General features: G+C 38.3%; 1 protein-coding gene across 6 annotated transcripts in view; it reads right to left on the bottom strand.

The window, feature by feature from the left end:
- Positions 1-5,950: 5,950 nt before the first annotated feature.
- C2H2orf42 (chromosome 2 C2orf42 homolog) overlaps positions 5,951-22,096 on the bottom strand; it is a 51,056-nt gene continuing 34,910 nt past the window's right edge. For all 6 annotated transcript variants that reach the window (XM_043985542.1, XM_043985544.1, XM_043985543.1 and 3 more), the window contains 2 exons: positions 20,246-20,408; positions 5,951-6,841 (listed from right to left, as the gene is read on the bottom strand). In XM_043985542.1, coding sequence (XP_043841477.1) covers positions 6,633-6,841; positions 20,246-20,408 — 372 coding nt within the window. In that variant the 3' untranslated portion in view covers positions 5,951-6,632. The remainder of the gene's footprint in view (positions 6,842-20,245; positions 20,409-22,096) is intronic.

Below are 22,096 nucleotides of genomic sequence, written 5' to 3'. Positions count from 1 at the left end.
GTCCGACTCTTTGTGACCCCACTAGGGCTTTTCTTGGCAGAAATACTTGCCATTTCCTCCTCCAGTTCATTTTACAGATGAAGAAACTGAGGCAAATTGAATTAAGTGACTTGCCCGGGGTCACAAAGCTAGTAAGTGTCTGAGGCCAGATTTGTACTCAGGAAGATGAGTCTTCCTTACTCTAGGCCCAGTGCCACCTACCTGCCCTTTATAGCCCATAGTAGGTACTTAATAAATGCTTCTTTCCTTTCCTTTCCTTTCCTTTCCTTTCCTTTCCTTTCCTTTCCTTTCCTTTCCTTTCCTTTCCTTTCCTTTCCTTTCCTTTCCTTTCCTTTCCTTTCCTTTCCTTTCCTTTCCTTTCCTTTCCTTTCCTTCCCTTCCCTTCCCTTCCCTTCCCTTCCCTTCCCTTCCCTTCCCTTCCCTTCCCTTCCCTTCCCTTCCCTTCCCTTCCCTTCCCTTCCCTTCCCTTCCCTTCCCTCTCCTCCCCTCCCCTCCCCTCCCCTCCCCTCCCCTCCCCTCCCCTCCCCTCCCCTCCCCTCCCCTCCCCTTCCCTTCCCTTCCCTCCCCTCCCCTTCCCTTCCCTTCCCTTCCCTTCCCTTTCCTTCCCTTTCCTTTCCTTCCCTTTCCTTCCCTTCCCTTCCCCTCTGGACAAAGAACCTAGACAATTGTGAGCCTATATTGAAGCACAGTGTATGGCACACACTAGACACTATGTAAATGTTAGTCATCATCATTATTATTATTAGAGGTAGGACTAACTCTCATCAACATATACTAGAACATCACTTACCCGTTCACCTAGTGACAAGTGTGCCAAGAAACGTCAGATCAATTCCATCAATTACTGGTTACCATATCCAAAATTCTCCATGAATTTAACATGTACTATGTATGTCTTAGCCTGCCCTGATTGTATCACCTGTTCTTGGTATAGGCCACCTTTGACAGCAATGCAGTGGGATATCCAGAGGAAGAGAACTAGGTTATTGTTGTGAGCTTTCTAACACCACCATGATGGAATTCTGGCCCTTGGATGAGGACACAGAAGAATTCTAACGGGGCTACGTGCCCACGGTTGTAGAAGGGAAGGGAGGACAGAAGACATGAGGATGTCTAATGGGACTTTTGGCCCAGGCTTAGGTCTCATGTGAATGGATATATCGGGTGACATCATGAAGGACCCTGGAGACAAAGTTCTGAATAAACAGTTGAAGGATTTTTTACTACCCATGGCCAGAACACTGTGACAAACCCAGGCCAGTCAGCCATGAACAGATAGGCACAGATATACCCTTTGGTGGTGATTCTCTCTGTTGCAGAAACCTTCCTTGCTTGGCTGATTAAATTGGGGGTGGGAGCTGTCCAGTTGCTGCAGCAGTGTAACACTTTTAACCATCCCAAGCCGTGACCACTAGCTTCAAAGTTGTCAGGTCTCAGGAGAGCTTGAGATGACACTCTCTTCAGAGACAGCAAGTTCTCCTGTAACTTCAGGAAAGTTTTATAACCTTTTTATGACCCTTGGTTTCCTCATCTATAAACTGAGGGAGTTATACTGGATTCCCAAGACCTGTTTCAGCTAATATGCAATCAGCCCATCTAGCATCTAGCAAGGGCTTCTGGAAGTAGCCTAGCATTGTTCATAACAATTAGACATGATGAATAGGATCGATAGAGAAAATTAAGATTTCTAAGAACACCCCTGTCCCCAATTCTGCAGCTCCCAACAGTCAAATAGGTCATAGGATATCAGATTCATAAAATGTTGAAAGGCAACTGGCAAATAACATGGCCCAAAGAGTATCAACAAATACTCGTACTGTCTGTAGTGGGTCTGGAATTGTTTTCCATTTATATCTCCCTGAGAAGAATGTGAGTAGATAGCAATTCATCTAAAAAATATCTGGGGATTTTAATGAACTACAAGAGCTCAATATGAGTCAAGAGGAAAAAAAAAAGTTAATGCAATAATAGGCGGCATTAAGAAAGGCAAAGAAGTAGGGAGATGATAGTCCCCATGTGACCCACCTTGGTCAAGCCACATTTAGAAGAGCAACATTCAGAAGGCTGCTGATATGCCAGGAGTTAGCATGGAACAGTGTTAAGTGCTCTGTGTTTAGATTGAGGACGCCTACTGTGTGATTAGAGGAAAGCCCCTTAAATCCCCCTGAGACTCAAGTTTCCTCCATCCAGATAAAGTCAAGCATGAGACAGTTCCTCTGCCTGGTTTCAATGGTATGGAAGATGCCCCTCCCAATATAAGCTTAACAATTCTAAACTCACCACCATGCTGCTAACTCAAGCCTTAAATTGACATATGTCCCTCAGCCTCCTCTCCTTCTGATGGAGGGCTAGAGCACGGAGTACCAAACTCCTCCCAATGCTTTCCTTTAGAGAAGGCAGAAATTGGACTCTCAGTTTCTTCTACTTTCCATATGCTGCTCTGCCTGTATACAAGTTCATGGAAGAAGATGCCCTCATGCTAGGTACTCCCAGGTATCCCATTCTCCCCAAAACTCACTTTCCTGATTCCTTTTGTGTTATCTCCCTCTTTAGATTAGAAGCTCCTTGTGGGCAGGTAGTGTCTTGCTTTTTATTAATTGTATCACCAGTATTTAGCACAGGGACTGGTACATAGTAGGTGGTTAATAAATGTATATTGGATTGGATTGGAATGGACAGATGGTAGAGAGCATAGAGCACTGGGGCTGGAATCAGGAAGACTTGAGTGCCAATCTGTCTTCATACTAGCTGTGTGACTCTGGGAAAGTCATTTAACTTCTGATTGCCTCAATTCTATATGTATAAAATGGGGGTGATAACAGTACCTACATTACAGGGTTGCTGTGAGGACCAAATGAGATATCTACAAAGTGCTTAGCAAAGTAACTGGAATTTAGCAGGCACTATATAAATACTTATTTTTATCTTTCCCCTACCATTCTCTCTGCTAAAGGACCTGAATATCATGCCACAGGAGCATAAGTAGAAGGAATTGGGGACCATTAGCCTTGAGGTTAAGCCTTTCCCTAGGGAAAACATGACAGCAATCTTCAAGTATCTGAAGTTGAGAGAAATTAGATTTGTTCTGTTCAGCCTCAAAGGGCAGAAGTAGGAGCAGCAAGAGGTGGAAGTTGCAGAAGAAGGCAGGCTTCATGTAAGAAAAACCTTCTCAACAGTGAGTCACCCCAAAAAGGAAAGGACTGCCATGCACACTTCTCAACAGTGAGAGTCTCCTCAAAAGAGTAGAGGCTGTCATTCACATTTCTCAAAACTGAAGACTTCTGAAAAGCAGAAAGGACAGTATCCACAATTCTCAAAAGTGAGGATCACTCAAAACTGGAATAGGCACCATCCACATTTCTTAAGAGTAAAGATTCCCGAAAAGTTTAATATGCACTTCTCAACAACGAAGACAACCCAAAAGTGGGATGGGCAGCTATATACATACTTCCCAACGATGAGGATCTCACAAAAGGGGAATGGATTGCCATGTACAATTCAATTGTGAGAGCCACTAAAAAGTGTCATAAGTTGCCATCCACGCTTTTCAAAGGTAAGGAGCACCCAAAAGGGGAATGGGGCTGCCATCCACACTTCTCAATGGTGAGGACTTCTCAAAGTGAAATAGATACTATCCATACTTTTCAACAGTAAGCTCAAGCCCAAAGTGGAAGTGGCTACCACCTATACTTTTCAACAATAAGGACTTCACAAAAGTGAGAATGGGCACCAACCACAATTCTCAGTGGTAAGGAACATTCAAAAATGGAATTGGGGGGGGGGCACCTAGGTGGCACAGTAGATAAAGCACCGGCCTTGGATTCAGGAGGACCCGAAATTCAAATCTGGACTCAATACTTTACACTTATTAGCTGTGTGACCCTGGGCAAGTCATTTAACCCTCATTGCCCCACCCCCCCCAAATGGAATGGGTACCATCCACACTACTCAGCGGTGAGAAGCACCCAAAAGTGGAATGCATGCCATCAACACGTCTCAATGGTGAAGAGCTCCCAAAAAGGAAATGGGCTTCCATCCATAATTCTCAATGGTGTGAACATCCCAGTAGAATTGGCACTGCCTAAATGGGCTGCCATCCACACTTCTCAACTGTAAATACTTCCAAAAAGTAGAATGAGGGTCAGTCACACTTTTCCACAGTAAGGACTTGCCAAATGTGGAATGTACTGCCATCCACACTTCTCAGTGAGGACTCTCCAAAAGTGAATGAGTACCATCCACAATGCTTAAAAATGAATACTTCCAAAAAGTAGAATGGGTGGCATTCACACTTCTCAACTGCAAGGATTTCCTAAAAGTGGAATGGGCACCATCCACCCTTCTCCATAGTGAGGACTTTCAAAAGTGAAATGGTTATACGCTCTCCTTAATGGGAGATGTGTTCCTTCTCCAGAGGGAAGCAGGGCTTCATGCAATGACTTGATCAGTTGGCTGTGTTGTAGAGGGGATTCTTGCTTGTATTTGGATTGGACTAGATGGACAATGATGTACTTTACAGTTCTTGGATTACATGAATATAGATCAGGTTGCATGTACCCCTTGAGTTCTCATTTTGTGAGTATCAGAGTGACCCTTTGGGCAATAAGGTTGTGTTTAATGACAGAGGGTTCTAATTTGTTACTGATTGCATTGAGGGCCCAATAGCTTCAACATAATGAGAGTTTTCTAATATTCTTCACAAATAGTACAAACACCTACTGGGTAAAGGAGAAACCTGGATGAACTATGACTTGAGGATGTTGACAAGAAACTCCTTGAAGGCTTGAATCATCTAGGGGCCAACCAATGAATATATAAGAACCCCTCAGAATCAGGGCTTTTGATATCAAAATCACAGTATAGTTCTGTCGTGGGGACAAAACCAATTGCTACTAGAAGTATTTCAATGTTAGCTCAGGACCTTTTAATTTGGAAAACCAAGGCCAACCCTCTCCTACCTTTATTGGCTCCATGAGGATAACCAGGGCCTTGGGATTCAATTATGAATGAATGACCCTGTGTTAAGTGTGCTTAATTCTACCTGAAGTGGCAGAACAGGTGGCCAAATGGGCCACCTCTGAAAGGAGATCCCAAATAAGGGGAAATTCTGACAATGACACAGTCATTATGGAGCCCTTCCCCGATCCCTTTGGTGTTATGGAACACACAGCTCTTGCAAGTACTTCTACCTGCCCACCTTATAAGCACAGCTGCCTCACCAATCACCTTCCTCATTGTGAAGGGGTTGGCTAATGCAAAGTCCCACCTACATGCATAAGAAAAGAACTTCTTTTAGTGTGGATACAGAGGCATAAGGTTCAAGAGCCCCTTCTAATGGAAGCAGGGATTCCACTAGTCAGAGGCTCTGCTGGGCCAAGAGTAACAAGTTCATTTTAAATTGGGCCAACTCCACCTGCTTGAATGGGTTTACTAGCTCTTTTCTTAATATGTCTATTAGGGTTGCTTTATCCTAATAGATCTTGGCATATCACCTACTACTAATAGATTCTTCCATGAGTCTATTGAAGTCATCAGATCTGCCAGTTTGCAACCTCAGGTCATAACAGATCTTCAAAGATCTTGTGCTCCATTAAAAAGCTCTCAAACTTCTCCAGTCAGGGGAGTCCTTCCATCATGAAAACCAGAACCCAGACCATGAGACCAATATTCACTTGGTTTATAGTATAATAAAATGCTTTGGATGGAACTTCCAGTATTACTTTATGAGTAAAATGCCAAGGTTTTCCAGGGCACCCAAAGGACACAGCTGAGTTAGTCCAGCTATTATTACATCTAATGAGTCTTTTTCCCCAAAAGGAGGAAAAGGGAAAGACTGCCTCCCTCTACCCAAGCTGATATTTTAAAACTGTTCTTCCTCTAGCTGCATCTCTACTGCAATCAACCTTAAAGAACAGATGAGCTATATACAATATTAAGTAAGAAACTCAGAGACAAGAACTGCTTTTTACTGGCTAATAACATTTCGGGAGTACAGAGGAAAAAAAATTAATCCAATATTAAGGGCACAAAGAGTTTTATAAGTACTAGTTAGAAATCCTAAGACCTAAGTCTCCTTTCCCTATTTCACTATCAGCTCCACCCAAGGGAAGGTTTCTTATTTGTAAATGGATCAATATAAAATGTCATCTTGAAAAGGGGTGACAATGTGCTTTATTTTAAGAAAAGAACAAAGAACATAACTGGAGCCGTGCCATTATGCTCCAAATGATAATACATTTGTCCTAACTATGGTATCTTCTTTCCAACACTCTCTAAAATCTGTTAAGATTTGAGTTTTAGCTAACTGATTTCTTAAGAGTGTTAAGAAAAAAGATAAAAATAAGCTCTATAGGAAATTGTCCAGATAAGGGAAGAAGGTTTTTCCTCCCCACATCTAAACCCCAGCAGAAATACAGCACAATTCATCTAAAGAGCACACAGAGCAGCACCAAAACATGCTATTTACAAGAAGAGCTTTTTCTTCAACATAACCCACTTGGATGCTTTGGAAAACATCATCCTATCAAAAAGCAGTTTGCTAAAGAAACTGTCAATGTCTAAGTGCCTAAGGAGTATCTGAAATTGCCTAGGAGTGGGGATGTGCAAACTCAGCAGCAAAAGGTTCTTTTGCTTCATGGAAAAGTGATGGTAGTTAAAGGGGTCAACTCTAAGGTCTGGTCTAAAGGGGGCCGTTGCTCCTGGTATTCAGCTGTATGTCCATTCCGATGGTGGCCATATTCAAACTTGATTCTCAGCTCACCAATCTTGGACTGGGGCAAAATATCTGGAATCCACTCAATGATGAAAGGTGTTGGCTCCTTCTGATCTGGAGAGGTGTTGCCTAAAAGGAGAAACAATAATCCAATACTGAATTTTCACCTACATATTTTGGTTATAACGAAGTGTGAGAAATAATAAATATGTGAAACTGTAGGTAAAAGAAATTATCTTCCCAACTTGTTACAATATATCATCAAAAAACATTATAATATTAGAATATTCATAACTGTAGGTGATCCAAAAGTCAAATAGTAGTCATAAACAGAGTATAGTATATTACCAACAAATGATTAATGCATGAAAAATGAAGTAAAAGACATTATCAAGAACACATAGGGCAGCTGGGTGGTACAGTGGATAGAGCACCGGCGTGGAGTCAGGAGTACCTGAGTTCAAATCTGGCCTCAGACACTTAACACTTACTAGCTGTGTGACCCTGGGCAAGTCACTTAAACCCCAATTGCCTCACTAAGGGAAAAAAAAAAACAAAAAACACATGACTGAAAAAGATGAAGCAGTTATGAAGTAGGAGGGTGGGGTAACAGATGGAAAATAAAAGGACTACACTAGTAGATCCTCTATCTAGGATTTACAGAAAGATTGTCAGTGATTATCCAGAATAAGCAAGCAGCACATAATCTGTACTGAGGAGATGGAAGGAAGTGGTGGGAGTGGGGACAGAGGGGCATGGGAGAGGACATCCATGCTAATAAGCTCAAAGAGATAGAGAGAGGGAGAGGGGCTAGACCTATGATTTCACTGACATAGAAAATTCCCAGAAGCTCATTTGGGAACTGCTGCTCTACCATTCCAGTCTGGATGCAGATTTGGAGGAAGCCAATATACTACTCCCATCTCTAGTGGGTTATGAAGAATATCCTTTAATAAATCTCTTTTGGATATCTTGGGAAAAAAGAAAATTCCCAGGAGAGGAAATTCTTCTTACCAAAGCAGATCAGTACTTTCTCAGCAACTTAAGGTCTCAGAGAGTTATCTAGGTCACTAATACTTTAAGTTACTTGGCCAGAGTCACATAGCCAGTATGCATTAGAAAGAGAACTTGAATCTATGTCTTTCTTACTTCAAAGCTATCTATCCATTACACCAAAGGTGTCAAACATGCAGCCCACAACACTCCTCAACACAGCCCCAACCAGATTAAAATGTAGTTCCTATCTGATTTTAATGTTTTGATGTATTCATGAAAAAAGAAATAAACATGTATGGATTTCTAAGTAAATAGGTGGCCTGCAGGGATCCTTATGTACAGTTTGGTGACCCTCATTTCTATATGAATTTAACACTACTGTACTATACCATGATGCTTCTTGTTAAGAGCATAGAGCCAGCAAAGTATTAAAGCAGCACCACATTATTTCTATTTGAAGCACTTCTATATAGGTGTCTTCCTCACCCTCTAGGAATTAGGTCATCACACATTGTTGAAAAATGTTGAATTCTAAACCAGTTTGATACATGTTCATCTTCTTCATTCTTAATATTTCTCTCATTTGGGATATACTCTCAGTTCCATGTAAGTCATTAAATTTTAGAGCATAACATTATTTGGCTCCTTTGTAGAAGGAGTTCTGTAATTAACTTTGGTATGCTAAAAAAAAAAGTAGTGAACCAACGCCTAAAACAGCAACATGCTAAACTCCAACTAGTGCATATTATTAGAGTTTATTTTGATCCCATGTGTATTAAAAAGAATGATATTTACTCAGGGCTATATCTCAGGCTACTGATGATATTTCTTAATTACTTCCACTGAGAAAATAATTTTCAATAAAACTCTCTGGGAAGTCTTTAGAGCAAATGACATCAAAGTTGCATCAAAATGACAACTGCAAAGAACTAGAAACTACATAGGACTGAGAGGAGTAAAGGACTTCAGAGATCATTAATTCCAAATATATTATAGGTGAGGAAACTGAGACCAAGACAGATAAACTGACTTGCTTTACTGCCAGTTAGTACAGAGAAGAGATTCATTGCTCATTCACCAGTCTTTTCCCTAAAGTCTTTCCTAACCTCCCTCCAAATGAAAATGATTTCTTCAAATTTTTCATAGTACTGTAACCAAACATCTTGTTCACACTCTCTTGTATTATAAATATTTGTATACTTGTTTCTCTCCCTTTAGAATGTAAGTCCCTTTAAATCCATGTATTATCTGTTTCTGTACCACCAGTGCCTTACTCAAAGTAGTCATCTTATACATAGTTTTGTTGAATATACAGGGAAGGCAAAGATCTTTATCTAAGGGCAAAGAAATATTTTAGCTATAAATGTGTCTTGGTATATCTGTGGAAACATTATCACAAGCGCATTTGGCTTTGTACCTTGTATAGCACCTTTTTTGGCACACAGTAAATGATCTGCAAATATAAGACTTGACTCTTACAAAAGATATGTTCCTCAAATGTCATGTTAATGCAACTTTTTCTGCCCTAAATAGTGCTTAAGAATGCAGTAAATAGGGACTTTGAGACCAAATGATTGCCTGAATGGGAGGCAGACACCTAGCTTTCATAGACCTAATCCAGCAAAAATCTGACATTCACACTGGCCCAAATAATGATAAAAAAAAAAAAAACAATGAAAAAAACCAAAGTAACTTCTGCTGCAGAACTGCACAAAAAGTCAGCCAAAATTCTATGAAAAATAGGAAAAGAGAGCACCAGTAAAGCCAGCACAGGCAAAGAAAAGACATGTCCCTCTGTCCAAAAACCAAGAAAGCTTGATAGCTCAAGTGAGATAGGAAAGCCCTAGGGTGAAAAGAAAACATCAAGGGGGAAGAAGGAAGCCCTGGGGAGCAACAGTGACCAATGAAACATGGCAGAGTTCAGACTAGGACAGCCCAGACACCCAGGGATTCCAAGGTCTCTCATACTCTATCCTGAGATGACACAAAGGGCCCTGAGGATCCAGCGTAATGAACCTCAAAGATCCAGGAGGACTTCACCTCTGGAACTGTATATCAGTACAGGATGCCAAGGGACCCAAAGTAAAACAAGCAGTGCTGACCACCCCACTAAAGAGTACAGCAAGGGAGAAGCCTGGCTCTGACACAAAAACTAAGATAACAGATAAGTAAATAAAAATAAATACCAACTAGCACTGGAAAACAATATGGCAGAAACTAGGTATAGACCAACATCTTATACTGTATACTAAAATATGGTCAAAATACATAAATGACTTAAGACTTTGTTTATTTTACCATGAACAAGTTAGGAGAACAAGGAATAGTTTACCTATCAGATCTATGGAGAATGAAGAATGTATGGCCACACAAGATATAGAGGTCATTATTAAATAGAAAATGGATAATTTTGATTATATTAAATTAAAAAGGTTTTGAACAAACAAAACCAATGCAACCAAGATTAGAAGGAAAGCAGAAAGCTGGGAAACAATTTTTTACAGTAAGTATCTCTGATAAAGGTCTCATTTCACAAATATATAGAGAATTGAGTCAAATTTATAAGAATATGAGTCATTTCCCAATTGATAAATGGTCTAAGGAGATGAACAGGCAATTTTCAGACAAGAAAATAAAAGTTATCTACAGTCATGTGGAAAAATGCTCTAAACCATTATTGATTAAAGAAATGTAAATTAAAACAACTCTGAGTACCACCTCACACCTATCAGATCGACTAATATGATAAAAAAGGAAAATTATAAATGCTGAAGGGGGGGGGGTGAGAAAACTGAAACTCTAATGCACTGTTGGTGGAGTTGGAACCTGATCGAACCATTCTGGAGAGCAATCTGGAACTACGCCCAAAAAGCTATAAAACTGTGCATATTCTTTGATCCAACAATACCACTACTAGGCTGTATTCCAAAGAGATTAAAAAAAAAAAACCTCAAAAGTTCCTGTTTGTACAAAAATATTTAAAGCAGCTCTTTTTGTGGTGGCAAAGAATTGAAAATTATTGGGATGCCCATCAATTGGAGAATGGCTGAACGAGTTGTGGTATTTAATTGTAATGGAGTATTATTGTACTATAAGAAATGAGGAGCAGGATGATTTTAAAAAACCTGGAAAGACTTATATGAATTGATGCAAAGTGAAGTGAGCAAAACCAGAACATTGTACACTGTAAGAACATTGTGAGATGATCAACTGTGAATGACTTAGCTACTCTGTTCAAGACAATAATCTAAGACAATTCCAAAGGACTCTTGTTGAAAAATGCTATCAAACTCCAGAGAAAGAATTGGTGGAGTCTAAATGCAGATTGAAGCATACTATTTTTCACTTTCATTATATTTTTGTTATGTGGGGGTTTTTTTAGTCTGTGTTTTCTTTTACAACATGACTAATACAGAAGTTTGGTTTGCATGATTGTACATATATAACCTATATCAAATTGCTTACCATCTGAAGGAGCGGGGTGAAGGAGGAAGGAGGGAAAAAATTTGAAACTCAAAATTTTAAAAAATGAATTTAAAAATTGTCTGTACATGTAATTGGGAGAAAAATTAGGAAAAAATACCAACCAGCATCAAAAGTTAATGTAGGGGGCAGCTAGGTGGCGCAGTGGATAAAGCACCGGCCTTGGATTCAGGAGGACCTGAGTTCAAATCTGGCCTCAGACACTTGACACTTACTAGCTGTGTGACCCTAGGCAAGTCACCTAACCCCTATTGCCCCATAAAAACAAAAGAACAAAAAACAAACAAACAAAAAGTTATTGTAGATCTAGAGATCTCCCAAAAGGAGTGAATAACTCCATAACAACTACAAGCAGACTCACAAGAAAAATGGATTTTCCACAAAAACTACATGAATACCTAAAATAAATGAAGTGAGATTTTTTTTATGGTATGAAAGCACTAGCGGAAAGAATTGGAAAGCAAATAAATTGCTTAGGAGAAAAAGTGATAAACCTTACCCAAGTAATGGACTCCTTGAAAACGAGAATAAGTCAAACAGAAATCAATGACTCTGTACATGAGACTGCAGGAAATATTAGAACAAAATCAAAAGACTGAAATAGAAGAAAATGTAAAGTATATGACCTCACAAACAACTGATCTGAACAACATAGAAGTAATTTAAGTCATGAGACTATCTGAAAAATCATGACTTTTTAAAAGAGTCTGGACACCATAGTTCAAGAAATCATAAATGAAAACTGTCCCCAATCTATTATAAATAGAGAGCAAAATAAAGGTAGGAAGCATTTACCAATCCCTTCCTAAAAAGAACCCCCAAAGGAAAAGTCCTGAGAATGTCACAGATAAAAATCTAAAGATCAGTTGCCAAAGGAAAAAAACTCAATGTCTCCAGACAAGAAGCAATTCAATACAAATAAATTAAAGTCAGGATCATATAAAACCTGATAGCTTCTACTATAAATGACAGGAGATCTCGGAATACAATAATCCAAAAGGCAAAAGATAAAGACTTACAACTAATAATAATTTACTCTAGAAAGTTATGTATACTCTTATAGGGAAAAAAATTGACCTTTGAAGAAATAGAGGATTTGTATGCCCTCTGACAAAGAAACTAGAGCTGAGTGGGAATTTTGAAAATGTTAAGCACAAGAGTCAAGAGAAACCTAAGAAGGTAAATTCATTTGACCAACTGGAAAGAGGTATAAGAAAATGTAGTGCCAATATTCTAACAGGGAGAGAAAAAACAAGTGTCCTTCAGAACTTTAATGTCTTCAAAGAATATGGAGGGATTTAAGAAAAACAGATCCTAGAGATAGATTGATTTTGTTCCGAAAGTATGAAATGTGGAAAGAAAAGTGGAGAGTTGGGGGGAAACGTTTAAAGGAATACATTAGTGTAGAAAGAAGGATTGCGTGTAACTTGCTGTTTCTTATAAATGGGGTACATTCAAAGGTGAATATTTAAACATGATGAAGTGGGAATCAGATGAATTTTACTCTTATCTGAAATGAATAAGGGAGGAACCCCACACAAAAATATAGTTTGGTATAGAAATAAATCAAATTCAACAAAGAAACAAATAAGGGAAGAAATGTAGAGGACATTTAAGAGGAAAGAGAATGCTGGGGAGGGAATTATTACAAACAAAATCAACTTCCCCAAAGTGTGTGGGTAAAAGGAACAAAAAAGAGGGGGGAAAAAGCTGGAATGCAAGAGGGTGCCCTTCAATGTAATGGAACATTATACACTCTAAGAAATAATGAAAAAAAGATTTCTGAGAATCTTGAGTACTATGAACCAACACAGTTTAGAAAACAGACAGACAGACAGACAGACAGACAGACAGACAGACACACACACACACACACACACACACACACGAGAATAATGTATATAAGGACAACATTATAAAGAAAAACAACTTTGGGAGGCAGCTAGGTGGCACAGTGGATAAAGCACTGGCCCTAGATTCAGGAGGAACTGAGTTCAAATCTGGCCTCAGACACTTGACACTTCCTATCTGTGTGACCCTGGGCAAGTCACTTAACTTTCACTGCCCTGAAAGAAAAAGAAAAAAAGAAGAAAAAAAGAAAAACGATTCTGATCATTGCAATGACCAACCATGTTTCCAAAGGACCTATGATGAAGCATGTTACCTACACCTCCTGACAGATAGACTCAAGGTACAAAAAAAAGAGACACAACTTCAGACATAGCCTCTGTGTAGATTATTTTTTCTTTATTATGATTATTTGTTACCAGGTTTGTGCTTTTTCCCCCTTTCTCTCAGTTTTTTAATGGGGGAAGGAAGATTGGGGGCAGAAGTAGGATTAACAATAGTGATGTCAAAAAAGAGAGAACCATTGAAAAATCTTTTTAAATGCACAGAAGAGAACAGAAGGAAGCTCAGAAAGAGACACACAGGAGAGTTTTGAAAGTACTGTGTAATTTACTATATACTTTAAACAAAGTGGCATGAAATGCATATTCACAATTTCATATACAATCCTTTTTGTGTTCTGTTCTGTATATGGAAATGTTCTTTTCATGTCCAAGTTCAGAATAAATATAAAAAGAAAAAAGAAGGTAGAAAGTAATTTTATGAAAGGAAATCTATGAAGAATTAACAATTCTTAAAAAAGAATTAACAATTCTGCAAAAATAAAGCCATTTACAGTCATCTTTTTTTCAACAAAGTTTAACTCAATGAAGTAAATTTCAATTTTAGTAGGTCAGAATTTCTGGTAATTTGGACAGTAATTTGAACAAAAAAGTAAAATTAAACTTTTTACTACCTTTAAAAGAACTTACAAATTATTATTTGCAAAGGATGTGTCTAACCTTTCTAAGCAATCAAACTTTTCTTATATTTTGATGCCAATATATAAGCATATCTTCTCCTTAAAGTAGTTTTCCTAAGGATTGTTCTCAATATATGCCATGAAAAACTATAGCATATAGTGGCATAAAACGTAGAATGCTGGATTTGGACTCAGGAAAACCCATGCTCAAATGCTTCCTCTGACAAACTAGCTATATGACCTGAGCTAGTCACTTAACACGTCTGAGCCTCAGTTTCCTCATCTGTATTTTGGGGTAATAATAATTACATACTTACTTCACAGGGTAATACAACATACTACAATGGCTCAAATGAGATGTCACATTTAAAACATTTTGCAAACTTTAAAGTACTAGGTGGCATTTATAGTTGTTACTTTCAAGTACCTTGTGAGATAGATTTGACTAATTTTATAGAAAATGTCAATTAAAGCTATTCAACAATTAAACTTCATTATTCAGAGACTGGATTTCCCCAGTTTTACGTAATTCCATCTGAGCAATCCCTCCATTTGATACAGCATTGCAAACTTTTCATATTTTAGCAGATCATCTTTATGAGTTGTTTTTGCTAAAAATACTGATTACCCAAGCAATCAACTTTTTGAGGATGGAACTAAAACTGATGAATGAGCTACATTTTATCTGTACCTAAATAAATGTATTACAATGGCAGAAAGAGAGCTACCAAAATGAACATAAACATATTTGTTCTATAAACATTTAAAAATCTATGAATCATCAAAGAATAAGGAAGTGAAACAGGAATATATGCCCTGACACACACATAAGAAGGTCAAGATCTAGCTACATGTTATCAGTTGGAAAATCTAAGACACAAATGGTGCAAGGTGGCTGGTCTACAACTAAACAGCAAACTCTCACATACAAACAAGAATTCTATGATTTACACTTTCCAGTAGATGGTATTCATAGCTGCAAATCAAATTAAGAATGAAAGATATGGGAAATCAGATGACAAAAAAAGAATAAAGAAAAAGAAACAAGACCTATGTTTGAGAAAGGGCACTGTCAATGTTATGGAAGATGTCTTATACAATGTCCAAATGGAAAAAGAACTTCCTCCAGATGCTCCTTTTTGAAGAAGATATTGTGCTAAATGCACAATACAATTACTTAAAAAAAGGAATCAGTGTAAAAATACTCAAAGGAAAAACATAAATGAATGAAAAATACCTACTGTTCAGACTAAGACAAAGGATTTAGTCTATCAGTACATATATTTGGGCCAGGAGCTAATAGTTGGACAACGAGTTGGACACAAAACTCAATACGAAGAAAAAAGCAGAGTGGATTGTATTTGAGAAACTACACAATGATTTTAATGAATGATCCCACACTATTCTGGGATACAAAAACTTAACTTTTAAAAATAAATGTTCTATCAGAAATGGCTTTGATTCTCACCACAATCTTTGAAGAATTTAAGTTGTGGGTAATTCAAAGAGATTTCCATTTGAAAATTTAGAGAGATCATTGCAAAGATCATACACTATGACCACGTGGGTTTTATACCAGGAATGCAGGGTTGGTTCAATATTAAGAAAGCTGGTAGTATAACTGCTCATGTCAATACCAAAAATAACAACAATCATATGATTATCTCAATAGATGCAAAAAAACTTTTGACAAAATACACTATTCCTATTAAAAAGACTTAGGGCAGGGGCAGCTAGGTGGTGCAATGGATGAAGCACTGGTCCTGGATTCAGGAGGACCTGAGTTCAAATCCAGGCTCAGACACTTGACACTTACTAGCTGTGTGACCCTGGGCAAGTTATTTAACCCCCATTGCCCCACCAAAAAAAAAAAAAAAGACTTGGGGCAGCTAGGTGGCACAGTGGATAGAGCATCGGCCCTGGATTCAGGAGGACCTGAGTTCAAATCCGGATTCAGACACTTGACACTTACTAGCTGTGTGATCCTGGGCAAGTCACTTAACCCCAATTGCCTCACCAAAAAACAAACAAAAACCCACTAAAAAACATAGGAATAAATGGAGCCATTCTTAAAACGGTTAAGTATTATTTTGTAAAATACAGAGCAAGTATTTTCTATAATGGGGATAAACTTGAAGCCTTCCCAATAAGATCAGGGGTGAAGCAAGGATGTCCATTATCATCACTCTTATTTAATACTGTACAAGAAGTACTAGCTACAGCAAAAGAACACACACACACAAAGAAATTGAAGGAATAAGAATAGGCAATGGGGGGGCAGCTAGGTGGCGCAGTGGATAGAGCACCGGCCCTGAAGTCAGGAGTACCTGAGTTCAAATCTGGCCTCAGAACATTGACACTTACTAGCTGTGTGACCCTGGGCAAGTCACTTAACCCCAATTGCCTCACTAAAAAAAAAAAAAATAGGCAATGGGAAAACAAAACTATCACTCTTTGCAAATGATATGATTGTATACATAGAGAACCCTAAAGAATTAACTAAAAAACTGGTTGAAAAAATTAACAACTTTGGCAAAGTTGTTACTACTTAAAATACCACTCCTAGGTCTGTATCCCAGATTTAAAAAAAAGGGAAAATAACCTATTTGTACAAATATGTGTAGCAAAGAATTGGAAACTGAAGAGATGCCCATCAACTGGGAAATGACTGAACCAGGAAAACACTGTACACAGTAATAGCAATATTGTAAGGATAATCAACTGTGAAATATTTAGCTACTCTAATCCAGACAATTCTAAGGGATCCAAAATGAAAAATGCTATCTACCTCCAGAGAAAGAGCTAATGAATTATGAATGTAGATTGAAGCATACTTTTTTTACTTTATTTTTCCTGGATTTTTTGGTTTGTATTTTCTTTTGCAACATGACTACTATGGAAATATATTTTGCATGACTTCACATATAACTGATATCAAATTCTTGCCTTTTCAAGGGGGAGGATGGGATGGGAGAGAGAGAATTTGGAACTCAAATTTTAAAAAATGAACGTTTAAAAATGTTTACATGTAATTGAGAAGTATTTAACAAAATAAATAATACGTTTTTTAAAATGGGAGAGCTCCATGGTAGGCACAAGTAAGCTGTAGCATATATCCAATGATGACATAAGATATTGCCTGATTGATTGCAGAATTTGTTATTTCTAATTGGAATTGTTAAATTTAACCTTTATGTGCTTTGGAGTTTTCAAGATAGAGTTTTTTGGTTTTGGTTTTGTTTCTGGAAGCAATCTGTAGATTCTCTGAAATGGCATTTTGTTTACTGTGTTCAGAAGTTCTGGATGATTTTCTCGTATTATTTTCTTACTTTATGGTGTTTTAATTTTTTGATTTGTCATGTTCTTCTGGAAGTCGTACATAATCCTTAAATTGTCTCTACATAATCCATCTTTGAGATCAGTATGATTTACCTGTGTGTAAATCATGTTTGCTTTTAACATTATTGCTTTTTTTACTCCTCTTCTTCTAAAACTGTCCTTCACTTCTGTGTATTTGCATTCTCAAACTTTGTTGTTTCTTTGGTAAGGTATGCCCCCACTGATTCATATTTTTCTATTTTGCCCATTATTTCTTCTGCGTAGGCTATAATTCTGCTTTCACGATTCTTATTTCTCTTTTAAATCATTCAGAAATAGCCTGCTGTGATTCTATGCTCTCTTGGGAATACATAAGGTCCTCTGCCTCATCAGGTATGTATTTATTTTCCTTTGTCTAACAATATTTATTCATAGATGTCTAGATTTGTTTAGCTTATCTAGAGGCCATATTCCTTTCTGGTACTTATCTTCCCTATTTATCTGCTTATTCTCAAAGTCTTTAAGAGTTAGCTTCCTCCTGGGATCTTTGGTAATTTCAGTCATTTTTTTCTTATATCCCCATACTATTCACTTTCAGACTCCTTCTTTAATTACAATTCTCCTGAGGATTAGATTTCAAAACAACCTTTCATACTGGGCAATTTATGTTTCACTAACCTCAATCTCTGCCTTAAGTGACTTTAAGGGGATGGAACTAGTCCCAGCTGGATGTCAGTCCCTTTTCCTTCAGGCCTAATGGACAATGCCATACATTGGCATCCTGTTCCAGTTTCCTCAGTTCTCTAGCAGAGTAATGGTGCAGCAGGGAGAACTGACATGCTGCAGTCCCAGTCTCCCAAGCTTCTGCATTTTGGCTTTCCATAGCACAGGAAGGGGGAAGAGGAAAGAACTGAGTTCTGTTGGCCTGTACAGACCTGGCTGAGCATAGTGGCTAGTAAGGAAGGGAGTGCCAAGTGAACACTGTAGGAGGTAGGAATTGGTTCTCTTTGTTATTAGCTCATCTAGTTGTTACCTTGTTACTTGCTTTATCCCTTGCTCATAATTCCTCTTTTGGAGAGGCTTGAGAGGTCCTAAGAATTAGAGGGCAGCTAGTTGATGCAATGGATAAAGCACTGGTAGTAGATTTAGGAAGACCTGAGTTCAAATCCGGCCTCAGACACTTGACACTTACTAGCTGTGTGACCCTAGGCAAGTCACTTAACCCTCACTGCACCTCCCCCTCCGCAAAAAAGGGCAGAATTAGAGAAAGTGGCTAGTCCTTAATTATGTTGGTCACCTCACTTAAAAGTCCACATAAGATATCAAATCAAGTTAAGAAGCATTTATTAATTAAGCACTCACTATATGTCAAGCACTGTGCTAAGAGTTGAAGTTACAAAGAAAGGCAAAAATAATCCCTGCCAACAAGGAACTCACAATTTAATGTGGAAGACAAGTAAATAAATATGTAAAAAGAAGCTATAGGCACAACTAAATGGAGATATTTCAGAAGGAAGGCACTAATATTAAAGAGAACCTTAAAAAGTCTTCTTGCAGAAGGTAGGATTTCAGCTGAAACTTGAAGGAAACCAGAAGGTGGAGTTACAGAGGGAGAGCATTCCAGACACAAGGGACAGCCAGTGAGAATGCCTGGAGTCAGGACATAGAGTGGCGTGTAAGGAACAGAAAGGAGGCCAGAGTCAGCTAATCACAGAGTACATGTGAGTTCCATAAGAATAGGAACTAGTTTTTGCCTTTCTTCTTATCCCAAGAATTCAGCAGAGTGGGGCAGCTAGGTGGCACAGGGGATAAAGCACTGGCCCCTGGATTCAGGAAGATCTGAGTTCAAATCTGGCCTCAGACACTTGATATTTACTAGCTGTGTGACTTTGGGCAAGTTACTTAACCCTCATTGCCCCCCCCACACAAAAAAAAAGTAAAGAAAAGAAAAGAATTCAGCAGAGTGCCAGGTACATAGTAGGAGATATTAAATGCTAGCTAACTTGAGTTTAGTAAGGTGTAGGAAGACCAGAAAAGCAGTAAAGGTTATAGTTATAAAAAGCTTTAAAAGTCTAACAAAGGATTTTATATTTGATCTTTCAGGTTATAGAGAGCCACTTGAGTTTATTGAGTAGAGGGTTTACATAGTCAGATTTGGGGTTAAGGATGATTGATTTTGATAGCTGGGTAGAAGAGAGACTTGAGGCAGGGAGGGCAACCAGAAGGCTATAGTAATAGTCCAGGAAGGAGACTGATGAGGGCCTGGTCAAAAGAGATAGCAATGTCAGAAAGAGAGAAGGGACTATATATAAGAAATATCACCAGAGAAATATATGATTAGAAAAGGTGGGCTGGTTAAATGGTGTATAGGAGGCATAGCAGAGGGACAGCTATGTATAACTCCAATAGAACCCTCAAAATGAAAAAAAGAGCAAGGAACACTGGTCAGAACCTCTGTAGAGGAACTATGTAAGAACACAGACAAAAAAATTATACAGCATGAAAAGGCAGGGGTTATAATCTGTATCAACGGAGGAAAACTCTAATCAACAAAATGTCAAATCCATTGCAATATGAGAAGTATAGAGTGGTAGTATAGTATAATGTAAACAATACTACATTTGTACTCAGAGGACCCATGACCTGAGCTGTGCTACTTACTAGCAATATGATCTTGGGGTGGTCAGTTTATGTCTCTGTGCCTCAGTTTCCTCATATATAAAATGAGGGGGTTGAATTAGATGATCTATATGGTTGTTTTCCAGTTCTATATCCTATGATTCCTATGCATGTCTAAGAAGGCACATTGAACAATACCAGGAAATGTGTCATTGTTTAATTAACTTCATCATCAAATATCTTGTATAAGATTTGATACTCATAGCAGAGACTGAAAAATACTACCACCAAACATTCCTTAAACTTACCAACTTTCAGAAAAGTTTTCAGTTCCAAAGGTCGAAGCACTGGCTGTTTCTCTAAACGACCATAAGTTTCTGCTATATTCTCTACTTCCACTTTGGGACACTTAAACAGCTCATAAGTCCCATCCCTGTTCTGAATGAAGCTCCGGGTAATTTCCAAGGGCATCTGATCATAAAGACAATACCAGAAAAGAATTAAAAAGGGCAAATCTTTACCAAAGGAAACATAATTCAATGATTAAAAAAAACCAAAAAACCTCTTACTAGTTCAGTACACTCCTTTGTATCTCAAGATTATTCTGTCAGCAAACTGCCCTTTTTTTCTGCATACTATATACATTCATGCTTTACTTTCAGTAACTATAGTACAATCCTTAGTGTGAACCAAAGCAAGTTCATTATCTCCAATAATCACTGCAAATTCTCTCTGGCAGCTCCTCTAGCAGTTTTCTGGATTACAGTCAAGCTAATTTTTTTCATATACTACTCTGATTTTATCACCTTGTCTCCTCAAAACTTTTCAATGGCTGCCCCTCACCCACCATTCAAAAATAAAGCTCTTTGGCTCACTTTCTTATTAAATTCTCCTACCTAGTGGTGCTGTGACTTGCTTTCTTCCCTCTATCCCATTCCACCTATACCTAGAAACTACTTGTGAATTTCCCTGAGGAAATTACTGAAGTCACTATATATCTGCAATGCCCACAAAAACTACCTATAAGCTACTACAAAGCACATATAAACTACATGGCCACTACAAAAGTTGGTTATCTTTCTTCTGGGTATGTGATATGACTTATCAATGTAATCTGGTGTTGAATCAGTTGAATTACATTAGTCTTTCCATTGTATAGCTAACCCTCAACTAATAATATAAATCCTTTCTCTTACCAAGCCAATGTCTTCCTGAGGAAAAGTTTTTAAACTGCCCAAAGATCTCCTCAAGGAGGGAAAAACACTAATAGATGATAAATTAAGTGGAATTAGCTATGACAAGAACTCCAGTTCTGCCCAAGTTTAATGCCTAAGATCCTACCTGCACACCCAGCATATGATCTTTGCAAAGCCTCAAACACTTTCAAACTGCCTGCCATTAAAATCAAAGATCTCAATAATGATTTGGAAATTATAGGTCACTTAACACTAGCCCAATCATCATTTGATTTACATATAAACACATACCAGAGAAAGATTCTCCTGATACCATAGGTTAATGCATAACTGCTAAATTCAATGGCCTTCTCTCTGAAAGCCTCCTCCTCCTGAGAATGCTGCTGACTGCCCCTCCGCCCTGATCACTATCTCCTGCCTTAGCTTCCATGACATTGCTCTTTCCCTGATCTTGTCTTCTCTCTGGATCTTTCTTTGTCTCCTAGGCTAGATTACCAGACATACTCCCTGTCGAACCATGGATGTATCCTGAGGCTGGGCTTGCTCTTCTCTCCATATACTTCCTCTTTGAAATGTCATCATTTCCCATGGATTCAATTATAGTCTTTATGCAGATAAATGCTAAATTTCTATATCCATCCCCAGCCCTTTTCCTGACGACCAGTCCTATATCATCAACTTTCCTGTGGGAACATGTTACCCTGGATGGCCCACTGTCATCTCTAACTCAACAAGTCCAAAGGGAAATTCATTAACTTCTTCATAAAATCTGTTCCTCTTCCAAACTTTCCTATTTGTGTTGAGAAAATAACTATCCTTCTAGTCACTAAGGTCTGCAACCACAGAGTAATATCCTCTCTATCCCTCACCTTCCATATCCATTTACTTGACAAGTCTTATCCATCCTACTTCTACAACCTCTCAAATCCATTCCGTTCCCTTGTTCAGATACTCATCACTCCT

Source organism: Dromiciops gliroides, chromosome 2 (genome assembly GCF_019393635.1).
Source record: "Dromiciops gliroides isolate mDroGli1 chromosome 2, mDroGli1.pri, whole genome shotgun sequence".
Taxonomy (NCBI): Eukaryota; Metazoa; Chordata; class Mammalia; order Microbiotheria; family Microbiotheriidae; genus Dromiciops; species Dromiciops gliroides.
This window is presented reverse-complemented; position numbering and strand designations above follow the sequence as displayed.